At 42.9% G+C, this 19465-nt stretch overlaps 1 protein-coding gene across 1 annotated transcript in view; it reads left to right on the plus strand.

The window, feature by feature from the left end:
- The window catches only part of CCDC149 (coiled-coil domain containing 149), a 77369-nt gene that overhangs the window by 44662 nt on the left and 13242 nt on the right, over positions 1-19465 (plus strand). The window contains exons 9-11 of the mRNA XM_011991300.1: positions 1890-2034; positions 10587-10663; positions 13184-13300. Coding sequence (XP_011846690.1) covers positions 1890-2034; positions 10587-10663; positions 13184-13300 — 339 coding nt within the window. The remainder of the gene's footprint in view (positions 1-1889; positions 2035-10586; positions 10664-13183; positions 13301-19465) is intronic.

Genomic DNA, 19465 nt, shown 5'->3' on the forward strand with positions numbered 1-19465 from the left:
AAGTGATTCTCCTGCCTCAGCTTCCTGAGTAGCTGGGACTACAGGCGTGCGCTACCACGCCCAGCTAATTTTTGTGCTGTTAGTAGAGATGGGGTTCCACTATGTTGGCCAGGCTGATCTTGAACTCCTGACCTCAAGTAATCTGCCTGCCTCGGCCTCCCAGAGTGCTAGGATTACAGGCATGAGCCACCACACCCGGCCAAATAATTCTGTATCTATACACGGACTACAAAGCAGCCATCCAATTTTATGTTTTAAGGGAAATTAATGATGAATAATATTGTTAAGTGAAAAAAGCAGGGTTTTTTTTTTCATTTTTGAAAATAAAATTTGTGAGATTTATATTGTTTCTTTTTTTTAATGTCTGGTAGGAATACCAGTGGTTGTTGTCCTTTTGTTTAACTCTTAGTTTATCTCCCTTTGAAGAGTGCTTTTGAAATACCCAAAGCAGACTTGAAGAACAGCCATTCAGAGTCAGGAAGGACACATAGGCAGGAGCACCTGAGTGACCCTAGGGTAGAAAAAAACGGTGGGAGAAGAAGCAGAAGTTGCAGATGTAGATTGGGGCCATGCTATGGATGGGGCTGGTGGTTTCTGAGAGCAATTTAAGCCATTTCAAGCCCAGCCAAGCGTAAATGGGGAAACATAGTTGTAACAGCATCACGTGTGAAAGAGTCACAGATGTTTTAGTAGATAGTATTGTCATATTATTCATTAATAGTGTTTTATTGCCAAAGAAGCTAAGGAAATCTTACGTTCTATTCACAGAAGTAGGAAATTTGGGATAAAGGAGGTGACAGTCCTATTATGTGCTAAGCTAGTATACCACACTGTAGTATCCCTTTATGTATTTGTAAGTGGCATGCAAACAAATTAGGAATTTTTTTCAAGTATACACTTTAGAAACTAGACAAAAAAATAATTTTCTATCGGAGCCATCCCTAGATGACTGGAGACTTGTTAGCAGACTCATCCAGGGCAGGATATGCACAAGGGGTGGGTCTCTCTCATGTGGGTCTCAATCCTTCAATTACATGGAACTGTGTATGTTGTTTGGCTTTCATTTTGAACTTGGCCGTGAATGGGATTTGGCAGTTTGTGGAGTAACAAACATCCAAGAACAGCTAGATTGTGCATAATGTACTCTTTCCCAATATTTAGATACTTGCTATTTGCAGTCTGTTATATATCTTTTTGCCATATCTTTGTGCCACCTTGCTATTGTTTGCTTAATGTTTTTCTTTAAGTCGATTTTAAAGTGACTCATTTTACTTGGCCTTATCCTAAGTAGTAGCACCTGTGAAATCACTGGTTTATTATGCCATATATAACCTTTTCTATAATACCTTCAAACAAATGCATAGCTACTAAAATACAAAACATATTTTGAACTTTAAATAATCTCCTAAATTATCTTATCACCTGCCAGGGGTATCACATGGTGGGAAACTGACACAAAGCAAGGTGCTTGGAGCTAGGAGTCATTGTCATTTGCATGGCTGTGTGACCTTCAGCCAGTGTTCTTAACCCATCTGCACCTTGTTTTGTCCATGAAATGGAAAAAATCAATATTCCGTAGGGTATCTTTTCCCCAAATTTTAAGACTTTATGTGTTAGTTATTATGAAAGTGTTTAAAATACTAGACAAATGCAAATATTATTATCCTCTTAAAAATTGCTGATAAAAGTCCTGAGAACTTCCTCCTTTCTGTTTAGTCCTCACACTGGATTTTACTTTGTTGTGTTGACACTTGAGGTGGACTCTCAATACAACACAGTCGCATTTTGAAGCTGGGGACATATCATTATCCAGGAAGGATTGACATTGGTTTGCATTCCAGTGTTTCAGAAGAATGACAACTGAGTTATATATTTTGTATCCTATCTAGTTCAGGATCTGCTATCTGAGGATCATGGATGCAGCCTCCCAGCTACTCCGCAGTCCATTTCTGACCTGAAATCTCTGGCAACAGCCCTGTTGGAAACAATCCACGAGAAAAACATGGTCATTCAGCACCAGAGGCAAACCAACAAGTAGGTGGCCTAACTCTTGGGTTGGGGTGTGGGCGCGAAGGAAGTGGGACGAGGCTACCAGAAGTGAATGTCAACCAGGCGGAACCACGGACCTGTAGGGAAGGTGAGATCCCTCAAATCAAGAAGGAAACTTACTAAACTAGAATGGTGCTTCTGCTTTGTATCAGCATCTTGGCTGTCAGCTGGAGCCAAGCAAGGAAAGAGTACCAGCCACATTGAATGCTTACTCTGAGCTACGCCCTGAATAGTATGTATTTCCTGGGTGAATTCCATAAAATAATTGCCTGGGTGACTTGACCCACCTCTCCTCCAGCTCTTCTTTTAGGGGAGAAACTGTCTCAGTGCCATTTGAAACTGCCAGCATGACTTTGAGGGTCTTTGAATGACAGAAACCACCCAAGCATCAACTTCCGTAGGCTGCTGGACCTAGAAAAGAATCTCATGTCACTCTTCCAGATCAGCAAAAAAGATGGTGAAAAGGCAGGGTAATTAAAATGGAATGTCTTATTTGGTTTTTATAGCATGTTGACTATGTTATGTAAAACCAGGCATTTTTTTTACCAGGTTAAAGTAGCCATTAGAGATGACAGAGGCAATATCGAGAGTGTTCAGAGAATGGTGAATAAACAATAAATTAAAGTAGCAAATACTACACATGGTGTTGGCTTCGTGGGCATGCAACCTGTGCTCAGAAGGACCCCACGTTAGGTCTCATCCTCCACTGTCACCATCTTGGAATTCTTAGTCATTTTTTTTAAACAAGAGGGCCCCACATTTTTATTTTGCACTGGACCCTGCAAATTATGTAGCTGGTCCTGCTTGCAAGACAGATGTACACCTGGAACCAAAATGCAAGTGTGAGAGAACTGAGCGGGTCCTGGAAGGCTAGGCTTCAAGTGACAAAGGGAGGGACCAGAGAATCCGGGGCCTGACGAATGCAGGGGCATGGGATAGAGGCAAGTGGAAAATGATTGAACGTATTATAAAAACAAAATAGAAAAAGAGAAGCTGGAGTGAAGGGAAGATCGCACCAGAGATGAAGATGTATGTGGAAGAAAGCAGAGAGCAGCAAAGGGAAGCAGGGCAATCTCGAAGGGATGACAAGGGTAATTTATTGACAGGAGAAGGTTTAAATGTTCTTGAAAAATGAAATCTTAACCAAGGAATGAAAAGCCAGATGCTGAAATGCAGATGCTTCTCAGGGGAGGAAGAAGGAATGAGCATCCCCCGCAGCACGAAATGTCCTCCGTGAGCTGGCTTCGTCGTTCCCTCTCTACAGAATACCTCATCTTTCAAGCCTTCTCAGGTCTTCTAAACCCTGGTCCATTCTCAGCAGGTGACCTCAGTTCCTTATTCACTGAGAAAACGGGGCTTCTCACCCTGAGCCCCTCAGCTTGCAGCTGCCCCAAAACCAGTGTCTCCCCATGTTCTGCTCACTCCTGTCTCCATTAAGTACACCAGCCGCCATCTTGTTGGTCCCTGGGATCTTTTCTCTTCTGGGTCTCTGCTCCTCTGGGACCTCCTCTCTCGCCCTCTTCAACCTCTTCCCTTCCTCTGGCTTTTGCCTCTTTGCCCCAAGCCCCCAAAGCCTTTCCTCAACCCTGCTGCCTTCTCAAAAATACCACCAGCCTGGAATGTTTGCGAAGAAGGCCTCCTCTCCTTCCTCAACAGCCACCCTGTCTAAATGTATTCTGGGAGGTCACTTATGTTGGAATTGCTGGGGGGTGGGGACACTTGTTTATAAATGCAGAATCGGGGATTTGTGGGAGGGAAGGTTGGAATTTTGGATTTTAGTAAGTCCCGAATGAGTCCATGCACAGGAAAGAAAGATAACTTTGGCTTTTATGCCTCCCAAGACCTCTTCCTACATTTCTCATGGCATTCTTTCTTTGCAGGTCACCAGTATCCCCAAACTCTACCTTTGAGTCTCTTTCTTCTTTAATTTCTTCACATTGAGATTTTCATCTTGAAATCTAAGTAAGATGGATTTCAAGGGGGAAACTCCAGCCTTCTCCATTGTCTCATTTCCTTTTCCCACCTCTTCCCCTGACCCCTCACCCCAGACCCACTCCATCTTTTTTCTTTGTCTTCGGTGCTTTTTCCCCCACCTGGGAGACCTCATTCCCTGTCTCTGTCTTTGCCTCTCATTCCCTGCAGACTCTTCTCAAATCTCTTATCCCCAACCACCCTGTCAAGAGCAAGACCAAGACCTACATTTCCAACTTCTGGTTGATGGTTTCTCCGGATATTCTTTCAGCTCCTCAAATTCCGTCAGTCAACATCCATCCTAATATGTTTCACAAATGGTTATGCCCTTTGACCATCACTTCTTCCTTGGGGAGACCCTCCCACAGCTCCATCCTCAGACCCCAGCTCTACCTCCCCCCGCCTAACCCACCTTCCTGCTACAGTTCTGAGCATGCCACTAGCCTTCCCTGCAAAGCAGGCTGAGGCCCCATTACCTGCCAAAGGCAGCATCCACAGGCTGTCGGCCTGACATGCCTCTGCAGAGGATTCCAGCCTCCTCTGACAGATTGGTTCCCTAATGTGTTCCTAACCATACCCACTGCAAACATGCCCATTCCCCAGGTTCATAGCACTCTCTCGCTCCATTGAGAAAGACTGACATTTTCATTTGACCATGTTTATTTTTGTTTCCATGTACTTTTTCATGTTTATTTTAAAAATAATTTTTGAACCCTCCTCTGGGTTTATTTATTTATTTATTTATTTATGATAGGATCTTGCTCTATTGCCCAGGCTGGAGTGCAGTGGCACAATCTTGGCTCACTGCAACCTCCACCTCCTGGGTTCAAGCGATTCTTGTGCCTCAGCCATGCCCGACTAATTTTTTGTATTTTTTTAGTAGAGATGGGGTTTCACCGTGTTGCCCAGGCTAGTCTCAAACTCTTGACCTGAAGTGGTCCGCCTGCCTCAGCCTCCCAAAGTGCTAGGATTACAGGCATGAGCCAGCATGCCTTGTCTCTGTGGTTTTAATTTAATATTAATTTAAGGTTAAACAACAATGTATTTCCAAACTACTCCCAGCTGCCTTAATCCCCTTCCTGGAAGAAACGTCCATTCCTCATTTGTTATGTATCCTTCCAAAGGATGCATAGACAGTATAAGCAAATGCACATTTCTGTATATACACATACTCATATATTTACGTAGATATACTGCCTTTTTTTTTTTTTTTTTTTTTTTTTACAAATGGTAACTGGTATTCATTTTTTAAAAAGCTTTTTCTCATTGTTCTGCACCTTGATTTTTTTTTTCCCCTGTAATAATGGATCTTGGAGATTGCTTTATATCAGTACGTAAGTTGCCTAATGTGCCATCTTTAATACTTAGGAGGTCCTCTGTTTCATACTTTTAATAAATGTTTTATTTGGGGGCGTGTAAAGAAACTAATTATACTACAAATGGAATGAGGGCTGAGAATAGAATGTGACTTTGGTCTCTGTGTGTTCTCCCGCTTGATTTAGCCTTGTGTAACTGAAATAATAAAATAGCTTTTGGAATACACTGGAAACTACCTTGGTCTCTGTGTGCATGCCCCAATTGCAACCTTAGAAAAAAATAATTAATTAATTAAAAAAAAAAAAGAAATGGCTTTATTTTGCTGGAGCATTATACATAGCATTAAAGGTGTTCCTTCCTGGCAGCGTGTGCTGCCCTGCTGATTTTCCACTACCTGACAGTTACCACCCTCGAGAGGCTCCATCCGGAGCCATCTCGAAGAATTGATGAAGAAACCTAGGACTTTACATCTTGAGCGACGTTCAGTTAATAGGTAATTTGCTTGAGCTACTTCTTGCCAGCAAGTTGGCAGTTACCTGGTGATCAAGAAAGAACGGATGTGAGGTTCATTTGTCTTTCAAACCGGGTGGCAAAGCATTTGTGGACGAGGCGGTTGTTCAAGGGCTGTTTCACTGTGCACCACATTTAGTTCTCCAGGGCGGGGAGGTGGTGGTGAATATATGAGGACATACTGGCCTTTTGCTATCCTTCCTGCTATGCCCGAAACCGTTTCCTCTTCTCGTTCCCTGGCCAATGGTGAATGAGCTTGGAAGTTCAGCATCTTGGGGAGCAGCAGCAAGAGGGTGTCATGGATCAGAGCAGAGACGCCAAAGGAGGCCACTTGGGGTGGGAGGAGGCAGGGGCATCTCCAGGTGTGTAGAGAGACAGTTACCCGCCTCCCCTTTAGAGCCAGTCTTTCCTTAAAGACCCTCACTCAGGTATTCCTGCTGTGTGTGTTGTCCAGAGAGCACGCACAGTAGTGCAGTTCCTGTGTGAGTTCTGTCTTCGCAGACTCCTTGTCCCACCTTCAATGATGTCATTACTATCTAAAACCACTGCAGGGAAGCCATCTGGAGGCCTGGCATCCTGAGAGATGTCCCTAGACTACTAGGTAGATACATGCTGAAATCTACCCCAAAACAACCCATAACTAAATAAAAACTTTAAAATCTCCCTCATCCTGCAAGAAAAACGAAAAACAAAAAAACTCCAAACCTCTCTCAAGTTTGAGTTTGCCTCAAGCTACTGTCGTTTATCTCCTGCTTTTCCCTGCTAAGCTACTTGAAGAGTCGGCTATATTCACTTTTCCCAGAGTCTGCTTCTGTCTCAGCCCAGTCCCTTGGACTGTGGATTTCATCCCCTCTACTGTCCTGAAACATTCCTCCTTCAAGTGTCAGGCACATCTTCTAAGCCGCCTCTTCTCAACTCCCATCCGGTGTGACCACTTTCTAGAATAAGACAATATTGACCACGCTTCTCATCTGCACCCCTCTCAACTTGGCTTCCAAGGTGGCACATTGTCCTGGCTCTCCTCTGCCCCCTCCACTGTTCTTTCTGACTTCACATCGTCTGGTGGTGAGCTACTGACTCCGCTCCCCCAGCCTGCATTCTCAGATCTTTGCCTTTCTTCCTATATCCAGTGTGTCTGCACAGATCTCCCACAGGCATCTCGAGCTCATCTACCTCCTTGTTATTGCCCCATTCCTGTAGCACCCCTGCAACCCCACTGGCTTGATTTGGACTGTATCAATCCCACCTGGACGATGCCCTTCTAACTGATCTTTCTGCTTCTACTCACACTCCTTGCACTCCATTCTCAACTAGGCATCAAGAATACTTTGCCTAAACTTCCTCATGCTGCCTCCTTGCTTAAAACCCTTCACTGGGCTGGGCACAGTGGCTCACACCTGTAATCCTAGTACTTTGGGATGCCAAGGCAGGCAGATTGCCTGAGCTCAGGAATTAGAACCCAGCCTGGGCAACATGGTGAAACCCCATCTCTACTAAAATACAAAAAAAATTAGCCAGGCATGGCAGCGTACACCTATAGTCCCAGCTACTTGGGAGGTTGAGGCAGGAGAATTGCTTGAACTCAGGAGGCAGAGGTTGCAGTCAGCTGATATCACGCCACTGCACTCCAGCTTGGGCAACAGAGTGAGACTCCGTATCTTAAAAAACAAAACAAAACAAAACAAAACAACAACAAAAAACCTCTTCGCTCTCTCCCCATTGCCAATATAGAAAAGTCTGAATGCTGTCAATATGGCAGATAGGTCATTCATTGTCTGGGTTCCTACTGGTCTCTCTCAATTCATCTTCCACGTAGCTCTTCATTTCTGCTCTACAGTTTTAATAAGCATGTGTGTATTTTCAAGCCCATGTTTTTGCCTGGCCCCTCTGCTCACTAGCTGTGTAAGCCTGGGTGAATTAAGTGACCTTTCTGAGTCTCAGTTTTCCTGTCTACAAAATAAGGCTAACAAGAGCTGACGCATCAGTTGTGTGCATACCTGGTATACAGCAAGTGATTAACAAATACCAGCTGTTATTAAAGCCTTCCACTGCACCGTCCATGTATGTTTTTGTGTGTATGCATCAGTCAGTCTCCCACGAGACGCTTAGTCTCTCAAATGCAGGGACAGGGTCTCCTTCTCCTCATTATCCCCTACAGCCTGTAGCACAGTGCTTTACAGAGCTGGATCTCAGGAAATGTTTGTTGAATTGGTCAAACCGAATTTAATGGACTCGGCTCCTGCTGTTCTCTCCACCTATCCATGCTGCCGGCTACTAAGACGTAAATAGCCCCTCTTCTTTCCCTGGGCTGCGTCACACCAGGTTCAGTGGGCTCCCTGCCACGTTCTTTCAGTGTGAAGCTAACAGAGATCCTCTTTGCCATTTGAAGCATTGTGGCTTGTATTTTGCAAGGCAGCTGCGGCCACATCCATGTTTCAACATGAACCGTTTTTAAGGAGCACTTCTTGCAGACATGAGAAAGAATGTGTCAAGGTTGGTTTTAAAGTGCCATTATGGGGCATTGGTTAAGAGCATGTGCTTCAGAAGCAAGTCCAGGCTTGCATTCCAATACAGTCTCACCGCCAGCTGAGTCTTGCTTATGGTTTTGGTCAAGTTAACTAACTTCTGTTCCTCACCTTCCTAGTGGGAAGAGGGGAGTATGGTGGATGAGATTGCTGGGGGCTGGGGAAAGACAGAACTTTGAGATAAACTGTGCATCCTTGGGCAAGTTGCCTAACCTCTGTGTTCCTTTGGGTCCACGTGTAAAAGGATTGCAACAATCCTATGCATACCACAGGGTTTTTGTCAGGTTAGATGAGCTAACACAGATGAGGTGAGTGTTCAGCATGGCCTCTGATGTGTGTCAAGGACTCAGGAAAGATTAGTTGTGTTAACAGTAACGCAGTTGCTATTGTTGTCGATGGTACTATTGTTATTATTTCTACTGTCATAACTTCTACTGAGTCCATTTTACTACCTCCAGCCCTGCATCAGACGCTGATAAGAGTCAGGTCAAAGAAGAAAGCACTGACAAACTTAGGCAGGGGCCCTGAAAGTAGATTGCTGGGGACACCAGGAAATTCACTTCATTCCATTTCTGAGAGAAACGGCTGCGTTATCCCGAAACATCAGAAAAAATATAACCCAGTATCTCTTCACCACACCTTCAAATGCCGCTCAGACGGCATCCCTCCACCTCCACGGAAGAGTTAAGCCTTATCTTTTGTTTCCAAGAAGCAACCACCTACAGATGATCTGATCTCATTAAGAAACAGGCATCAACTTGAACACTGTTGTGATTGCATCTCAAACTCATCAGCTGGTAAAAAGGGAGCTTGGATCAGAAGGTCTGGGCAAAATATGGAAAGCGAGATTACAAAAGGATAGCGCCTATTGAAGGGTCAGGGACATGAAAGCAAAAGAGACCCAACAAATGGAATGAAAGTGGAAAGTAATTGATAAAGACTATGCATAATTTTAAGACTTAGGGAAAAGAAGAAAAGCTCTAAGTACCTAGATGGAAGAAAACCACGTAGAGTAATTCCTGAGTTTTCTGTGAACTCAAAGGGAATATTAATTAAGATGATACAAGTCAATTCAGGTAAAACAAGGATGAATCCACAGCCATATGTATGTGCAGATATATACATATTCATGCCTCTGTGTGTATGTGGGTGTGTGTAGCTATCTCTGGAATATAAAGAGAGATAGGAGAATAATTCTAGTGTTCTGATTTATCTTGCTGAAAGGAATTGAAACTTTGCTATTAAGGTGATTTCCACATTATTTTAGCACAGCAGTGCCAAGAAAATCCCCCAAATAAAATAAAGGCTGGTTTTTCAATTTCCAGCCCAATGGGAAGTGATTCAAGTTTTGAGGACTATTAAATCATTTCCCAACTATATTTAATTTTTTATAGAGTGATGTGGGAGTCTGTATGCCCACATGTCTATCCTTGCATGTAGTGAGAGTTTGGCTTCCAAGTAAACATTATGGTCTTTTCAAATACACACATTCTAGACTTTATATATCTTAGTGACTCAGAATGGTCACCTTGGAAAACAATGTAATTATTCTAATGATTCTGCAATTACTGAAAACTCTTTTGAAATATCTCTTTTCATTCTTCCCATAGCTAATTATGAGTCATGAAAAAAGAAAGGCATTTATTTAATCAAATATATTTATCAAATACTTCCCATGTATCAGGCATTGTGCTAAATATCAAGAATGTGGACATCAGTAAGACATGGGTCTAAGAAGGCTGATGGTATTGTTTATTGACTCAAAACAACATTACCAAGCGTGTCCATCCATCTTTTTTAGACCTGGTTGTTTCCAAAAATCAGATTCACCCTCAGAGAATCAAGGTGTGATACTATTAAGGGCATTCAAAATTTATTGTCTTCTTTGCAATGAGCATTTCTTAAATAGAGATTCCATCAAATGATTTGGGCAGCGGTGGAGTCATCGTTTAGCTTCCCAGGAAAACTACCTTTGGGGAGAGGGCTCACTTTCATGGTATTTGAGTATTGTTTTTAATCATTCATGTACTTTCTATTTGCATATGCACTTGCAATAGAGCACATATTATTTACACACACATACATAGAAATGCTCCGTTTTTAGCATATATCATAAATCTCAAAACTTTTCTACTAGGGCACCAGTGGGATCTCCAGGGCTGCGGGCTGACAGGAGGCTCAATAATCGACTGTCATCTTCTCCCCTTTTTTCAGAATCCTAGGGAATCGGGTGGCTGAGCTGGAAAAAAAATTAAGAACTCTGGAAGTTTCTGGTTTGTGGAGTCTTCCAGGTAAACAGAACTTCATGAAAACTATTTTCCTTTTTTAAGAAATGAAGCTCCCACATAATTTACAAGAATCTTCTACCTTTTTAAAGTCCTTTTATTCTACCTTATTTAAAGTAGATCATTGCTGAAAAAATCTACAAGTGTTCTAAATTTAGAAACTACGTGGCAGGCTGGGGGTAGAATCAGAAAAATGCAATAAATATTCAGGGTCTCATCTGTGGAACTGTGAAGTTTAGCAAACCTGAATTCTGAAATTGTCACTGTGTCTATATATTTTTTTAACTTTTGTGAATGTAGTGAATTGTTTCTTTTCTTTTATTCTGTAGATATCCTATAAAGATTTATTCAATTTGTTCAATTTAATTATCAGCCCTAAAAGTTAATACAAGAATTTAATAAAGATTTGTGCAATTTAATCACCAGTCCTAAAATTGAATCTAAGAACATACAAAGATTTGTCCAATTTAATCACCAGTACTAAAAATGAATATAAAAACCGACAATTTTTCTAACCCAAAATGTACTCCACCACCTCCTTCTCTTCCCTTCCCCCATCCCGTTTTTACTTAGTCTGAAATTCTGAATTTCCTGTGGTTTTTTTTCCAGTTGTACACTGTATTTGGAAGCTCTGGTGTTCTACTTTAATTAGCTGTATTTATCCCACTTGTCTTGGTAAAATACTCCTTTTGTGAGACCCCAGTCAGCCATTCCAGTTGACTTTTTACTCTTCAGAAACTTGTATTTACCATTTCCACCATCTCCCCTTTCCCTGGAAACCATGTTGTACCTATAGTTTTAGTTAGTTCACCTTCCGCACAAACCAGTCTCCTTCATCCTTGAATCATATGGGTGCTTCCCTGGAATGGACGATAAGTAAAAGTCAGCACAGGGAGGCAGGTGGCCAACAACACATTTTCTGAAATGTAAACCTGAATCGCTGCTTTAGGTTGCCTGGATGTATGTTTCAAGAATTGGAATTTTTAGCCGTGATTCCTTAAATTTGATGTCAAAAGACCTAACAGAACTAATTACTGCCGGGTACAGTCCTGGGGATTTGAATGATCCATTTCTGCACAAGAATCTTTTGACGCTGTTAAAGCCTCATCTTCTAGGAAGGCCTTTCTTTTATTGCATTGAATTTCAACACAGTTGGGCAAATTGATCATGTATTTGTACATTGAGATTGCCATGTCTGTGCGTGTATGGGGGTTTTGATTTTTTTTTCTCAAAATGACTTGGTGAAATTTCTCACTGTTTCGTTTCTACAATTTATATTAAAAGATGGAAGTTACTTGAGTGAACAAATGCCGAGAATTTTCTGTGGTTTTGTTTGGTCTGGGTACAACTTCAAATGGCTATTATGCAATAACAACTATTTCCTTTTTTCCTTTTGCTGCCTGAAGGCCTGAGCTACAATGTTTCAGTAGGATTTGGGAGTATGTTCTGTTTAAAATATCTTGTTTTTGTGGCTAACATCAGCAGTGCATTATGTCTTCCCTGCATGTAAATAAGTAGAAATGCATTATCTACCTTTCCTTGAACTTTTCTGATTAGAATAGTCAATTGAAATAGAGAATTCAATTAGTACAAAACAAATATTAAAGGATGAAATTAGCTTTGGGGACTTGGCTGAATGAATTTTATGCTGTGGCCCTGTTTGTTCTAATCTCTGGTCTCCACATAGATACAAAATGGGAGGACAGGAAAGAGTGGCAGCTCCCCAGATCTGATACAGTTTATGTCATGGCAATAGCATTGACCTTCTGCAGTGGTGAAGGGTGTTATGATGAAGAAACATGTTATGATATTTTCAAACCATGTTGAAAGTAAAGGGAAAAAGAGCCTCTTCTAGTATAAATCAGATCAGTCTGTTCTGTCTGCTCATTGTTTTTTTGTGTCTCCATTTAAACTACTGAATTGTGGAATAAGACACAATACAATTTTTTTCTCCTCCTCCTCCTCCTCCTCCTCCTCTTCCTCTTCCTCTTCTTTCTTTCCCAAAGTAGGAGTCAAATCATAGTGTTTAGCCAACTGGAGAGCAGAGATCCAATGACATCAAAAAATTGCCAACTCTCTCTCATTTACCAACACCTGGGAAGAATCAGTGTCTCTTCCAGTAATAGCCCACCAATGTGTTGTTACCCTTTTGAGCATTGACTTTGTGAATTCAGTTCTGTACCAGGCATTCTAGACATGCTTATTGCCCCCTCCAAGAACCTGTGGTCCACTTAGGGAAGCAAGGTGAATATACATCAAGCAGTGAGAGGAAAGTAAGAAATGGCCTATAATTCAATACCAAATTAATGATAAGGATTGTGTGTGTGTGTATGTGTGTGCAAGGGCTAGGGCTAGGATGGTGCAATAGTGTAAAGAAGTATGGAGGATGTCAGCAGTCGTAGCAGGCTTCCCTTCAATGGTAGTGTCTGTGGGCAGCCAGCCCTGAGCCAGTTAAGTGTGTGGGCCTAAATGTAACCCAGCTCCACTGATAATATAAGACATCCATTTTCCCCTTTTCCGCAACAGGGGGAAAGGACACCATACTGTTCAGCGACCCCACTCTTCCTAGTGGACAGAGGTCGAGATCCCCACTGCTGAAGTTTGTCGAGCAGCCCACTGAGAACAAAGCAGATCCCAAGGATGGTAAGTGCACCTCAATTTCTCCATCTTTACCTGGACTGTGCCTGCCACAGAGGAGTGGCTCAATGAACATCGGTCTCTTCCACTTCCCTTTCCTGCTGCTGCTTTGGCATCATTGGGACATTCCTCAGATTTCCTCTTGTTGCTTCTGTGGGTTCATGTTGTTGGGAGGTTTTAACTGCAGCATGCAGGCCCCTGCTCTCTAGGCATGTTGGCAGAGAGGTTAAGAGTGAGGACCCTGCGCCAGGTGCAGTGGCTCACACCTGTAATTCCAGCACTTTGGGAGTGGAGGTGGGTGTTTCACCTGAGCTCAGGAGTTCAGGACCAGCCTGGCCAACATGGTGAAACCCCGTCTCTACTAAAAATACAAAAATTAGCCGGGTGTGGTGGGGCATGCCTGTAGTCCCAGGTACTCAGGAGGCTGACACAGGAGAATCACTTGAACCCAGGAGGCAGAGGTTGCTGTGAGCCAGGATTGTGCCACAGCACTCCAGCCTGGGGAATAGAGCAAGACTCCATCTCAAAAAATAAATAGTGAGGACCCTTGGAGCTGAACAACCTGGGTTCATGGCCAGTTCCACATCACATTGGCTATGAGAACTTGGGCTGGAGACTTCAGCCTCAGTTTTCTTCCCTTTAAAACAGTGACACGATCATGTCAGCCTCAGGGAAATCTTGGCACGTTGCCTGGTACATGGGAAGTCTGCAAAGCAGTAGAATAGAGAGAAAAGCTCCTCCTCTACCAGATAGATAGTTCTGGAGGCAGGGTGTTCTGGAAGGGATCAAAGACCTATAGAGAGACCCAGATGAGCCAACAGGTTTGAGAGCCTGATCTCTTCTCGTGTGGGAGTCTTGTCTTCCCAACAAACTTCATATTTTTCGAAGTTTTGCTTGTCTTGTTCTGCCACCCCAGTGTGGCAGCCAGCTTCCAAGAATGCACCAAATGTTCCCTACCTCTTGGTATTCATGCCCCTGTGTAACCATCTTCCATGTCATATCAGGATCAGTCTGTCTGATTAATAGAATACAGAAGTGAGGGTATGTGACTTCTACATCCAGGTCATAAAAGACATGAGACTTGTCCTTTATGCTCTCTCTTGGGTCATTTACTCTGGAGGAGGCTGGCAGCCATGTCATGAGGACACTCAAGCAGCTATCCACACTGTTCACGTGGTGTGGAGCTGAGGCCTCCAGCCATCAGCCACTTGGGTGAGACATCCTGGAAGGAGATTCTCCTGCCCTAGTCAAGCCTTCAGATGCCAACGGCCCTGGCCAGCATTTCATGGGTGCCTCATGAGAGACCATTAGCCAGAACCACCCAGTTCAACTGTTTTCAGACTTGTGAGTCTTAAGCTGCTAGGTTTGATGTAATTCATTACACAGCAATAGATAAACAATAGACATCCACATTTCCATCTTCTCTTGCTCAGACTCATGCCTTTAATCATTACCTCCATAAAATACTCTCAAAGTATTTTCCCCTGCAGGGTTCCATCTGCAGAGTTACACCCCACATTTCCCAGAGCCCCAGCTTCCCTTGCCCTGAATACTCCGTGGACTTCTCAAGCATGGCATCGCCAACTCTTCCTGCTTTCTTCCTTCTTTTTTTGTCACCCTCTCAGCTTTTCAGGCTTAAAACCTTGGAGCTGTCAACCACTGTCAACCTTCTGTCTCCATCTACATGTGGTCTTTCACTCAACTCTTTCTGCAGAGTTTTCACACCTCGGGAGCTACCACCTCTGGCATGGTTCAGGCCCTCATTTTCTTGTCAGGAGGGCTCCTCTCCTGGTTTTCCATCCTCCCTGACTGTCTTTCCTTTATTCTCATCTTCATCCTGCTACTATAGAATAAAGCTTTTGGAGTACTGTTTCATCACATTTGTGCCGTGCTCAAAAATCCCAAGTGGCTGTCCACTGTCCTCCACTTAACATCTCAACTCTGCAGCCTGGCCCAGCCTGCCTTTCCAACCTCATGATTGTCTGCCCTAAACACTGTGCTCTCAGCTAGCTGGACTAACCAGCTGTGTCAGTTAGCTATTATTGGGTAACAAACCAACTCAAAATGTGGAACTTAAAGCAACAACGATGTATTGTTTTTCATGAGTCTTTGGGTCAGATGGGTGGTTCTGCTAAACTAAGCTAGACTCTGCAAGCTTTCTCTTGCATACGGATGAGGGAGCCTTGCCGAGCTGAGCTTAGGTTAGCAGAACCGGAACCACCCATCTGACCCAAAGGCTCGTGGAAAATAATGCATAGTCATTGCTTTAAATCACTCATAATAGCACGTGGAGTGGTAAGAAGACCACTTCTTATCGCTGAGTAAGAAGACCCAGATAAGCCAACAGGGTTGAGAGCCTGATCATAAGACCATAATAGTTCATGGAGTGGTAGAAGCCAGGACATATCTGGGATTTGAGCAGAAAGGTTACTCCCCAAGAACATGTGGGGAGAATTTCTAGAGAGAGACCCTGACTTTAATTGGTTCCACACTGGCCAGAAAGCAAGGCTGGGTCTTTGCAGCCAGCCTCATATGGCTGCTTGTAAGGCTGGCCTGGATCACCGTGGCCCCCTGTGTGATTTGGAGCATGTCTTGGATGGTGGGTATGCCATGCCGGCATCCAACGTCCACGTGGAGATCCAAAGCTTTCTGTCTGTTCTGGGCTTGCTGAGCCTCAGGGTGGACCTGGGCCTGCTAACCTGAAAGGGACCATGAGCCTGGCTTGATTTTCACAAGGGCGGTGTAAGTCACGGACTGATTCAAAATGATAGCTTCCAGAGTTGCATCATTAGCTCTCATTGTTCCTATCCCATCCTCCGACAGCGCTGGGTGGGAACAAGGAAGCATTTACGCCGTGGCTGTCAGCGTCCGGGATGGCCTCATCACTGTCGCATCTGTGATCAATTCCAACTGAAAGCAGCGCACACTTGGGAGGACAAAGCCTATCAGAGAGCAGCTAACAAAGGAAGATGAATCGCCCCTTCGGGCCAGTGGCAGTGGGGAGTGGGGGACACACTTTTGGGTGATTAGCAATCTTTTAAGCAAAGAGATACTGTTGCTTTATCTTTTAGAGGAAATATTTTTTCTTTCCACATTATTTGTGTCATAATGCGTTTGTAGCCGTTCACTGCCTCCTCATCATTGATATGTGTATCATTATTAATAATAAGTGTTAATGATTCTGTTTGCTAAAACACCAAATAATTACGATTATTTGTAATATTTTCCTATTCTTGGCTGGTTCAGGAATATTTTATAGAAATAGCAATGCTATGTGTCTGTCCTTAAAAATAAAACGCCCACAGCTTAAGAGTTAAGATTCTAGAACCTTCAAAGGAGGATTTTGCTCCCACAGCAAGTAACCAGAGGTCCCAGTGATAGCTCAACGCTCGTGACATTTTTAGTAACTTTTTTTTGTCTCCGGATAATGACTTGAGTATAATTTTAGGTATCTTTTGGATTTGAAAAAAGATAGTCTAAGGGTGGCTCATACTTGTCATCCCAGCACTGTGGGAGGCTGAGGTGAGAGGATCACTTGAGGCCAGGAATTTGAGACCAGCCTGGGCAACATAGTGAGACTCCATTTCTAAAAAAGAAAATGAAAACATTAGCTGCAAGTGGTGGCACATGCCTGTAGTCCCAGGTACTCGGGAGGCTGAAGCAGAAGGATCCCTTGAGTCCAGGAGGTTGTGCCTGCAGTGAGCTGTGATCGTGGCACGGTACTCCAGCCTGGAACAATGTGAGATCCTGTCTCAAAGAAAAAAAAAATTAAATTAAAAATTAAAGTTTAGATTTGAAAAGAATGGGGGAGTGGGTTGGTAAATCCTGCTGTTGACTTACAATCCAGTCCTAGATCCTGGCTCCTGTAGCTCTGTGGTCCTAAGGCTCTGAAAATCTAGCCTTTCTCAGAAAAAGTAAACAGAGTAGGATTACAGCCTGAGTACATTCCTCTTATTGTGGCTGTGTTTTAACCCCTAATGAGGACAGCGGTGTTGGCGCCACACACAAACCCCCGCACCCGCTGCTTAAAAAGTTCTCCCTGCTAATCTCAGAGGTTTACCATATTAAAAGAGACTCATACCTTTGGACATGAGCAGAATGTCATCTGACGAAATGGCACAAGGCAAAATACCAGCAACTGAAAGTCCCCCGTGTAATTTAGACCACCCTCACTTAGATGTAAATTAAGGTAGAGAAGATTAAGCTGACCTCCAGTAAAAACACACCACAGATGGTTTAGGGGTTAGGTTGTTACGAGTAAGGTTAATTAATTTTTCAGGGGCACTAGAATATACTATTAAGTGTCCTGGAAGAAGTAATTTCATAAGAGTAATTTCCAGAAGGAGTTTATTCGTCTCACGTTGGTGGAAAATTTAGCTGCTGCAAGTACCGTAATTTACTCCTTTTAAATAAAGCCTCCCCACCATGCTGGAAACCTGCTCATTTTGACCCGCTGTTTCTCATGTCCCCTGCATGACCACTATAAAAATTTTCATCTGTGAGTATGAAAATTATGTGATTGCTTCCCTGATGTAGATAAATGTTTGTGCAAGTCAGAAATCTTTGTCTTTCTTTTTCAAAAGTACCATTTTAAGAACTTTTAGAGTAGTAACCTGAATACAACCTTAAATGAATACCGTAAATTCAAGGATTGCTTTCATATATTAACGAGTGGTATTTAAAGAGATGTACTCATATATTCATGGATTCACGCATTCATGTATATTGTTCATATATACAAACATTTAATAAGCTATTTATTATTGAGTCCCCACTATGGAACAAAGTTAAAAAATTAATCAGGCAAGTTTCTATATTTAAGGTAGGAGTATTACTTCTGGCCAGATTTAATCAAATAGGCATCATGGAAGACGTGGAAGTGGAGGTGACTCTTGAAGTTCATCCCTGGGACATACAAGAGAGAATGATAGTCATGGAGGAATCAACTTTGTAAGTTATAGGTGCTGGGGACAGGGGCGGGCGACATGAAGGGCCAGTGTGGCTGGAGTAGAGGGAAAAAGAAGAGTTGGTTTGCCAGGTAGAAATGTAGATGGATGTTAGTCGTGGAAGGCCTTGAATGTCAGGTTATGAGCTTAGGCTTTGTTCCTGAGACACTGGCAGCCTTTAAATGATGTATAGCTGGGCAAAGACATGGTGAGATTTGTGCTTCAAGCTTGCAGTGCTGCTCAAACTGAAGTGCGCACCCACATGACCCAGGATCTTATTAAAGTGAAGGTTCAGAACCAGTCATTCTGGAGCAGAGCCTGAGACCCTGCATGTTTAATAAGCCCCCGGGTGATGCTGCCACTACTGGTCCATGAACCACACTTTAGGTAGCAAAGCTTTAGGGAAGGTTCCTGTCTCGCAACAGGTTGGATTAGTGCAGGAGGAGACTAGAATCAAACGAACCTGTTAGAAACCAACATACCTCATCCTTGCTAAACAGATCTGAATAGTTGTTTTTTCAAAATCCAGGCTTGATTTATTCACACATCTATACATCTATATATTGCGCATCAGGAACTAACATACCTTATCCTGGCTGAACAGATCTGAATAGCTATTTTTAAAAAAAAAATCAAGGCTTGCTTTATTACATTCATGTGTTTCATTGTAAGCACAAGTAATGGTCTCCTTTGCAGATACAATGCTTACTGAGGTCAGTGAATTCTTAGGAGAGTAAACATAGTTGTCTGTGACTAAATGCAGCCTTCAGAAAGCATAAAGTAGATTTGGTCAAAATTCTGTCCCTGGGATTTGTCTGTGGTCATCAAAAAGGCTAAAGGAAATGGAAACTTATTTTGATGTGAAAAGCAAATGTATATCAGGAGCATTAGAGCTATAGGGTGTGGTGACAGCAGCCAAGATCCACCTTACTTAGCTGAAACCCACAGTCCCTTTCTCTGTTGATACTGATGTTTGTTATCACATCGCTGCTTCTGTCTGTGATCATTTTCTCTTCCTTGTGCTGCACCCATCATCTTGGTAGTTTCATTTGAGTCCTAAAGTCCCTCTGATTTCACTCTTTCATTTCTTCTAGAGCTTCTCAGAGTTTTTACCAAGGTTCAGTCATTTAAAAACTTTTAAACATTTGATTAAATAAATAAATGCTCGAAAGTGTATTCAATTATGTAATTAAGAAATGCTCACCACATACCATGCATATCAATA

The sequence above is a fragment of the Mandrillus leucophaeus genome, unplaced genomic scaffold, assembly GCF_000951045.1.
Source record: "Mandrillus leucophaeus isolate KB7577 unplaced genomic scaffold, Mleu.le_1.0 Scaffold393, whole genome shotgun sequence".
NCBI classification, from domain to species: domain Eukaryota; kingdom Metazoa; phylum Chordata; class Mammalia; order Primates; family Cercopithecidae; genus Mandrillus; species Mandrillus leucophaeus.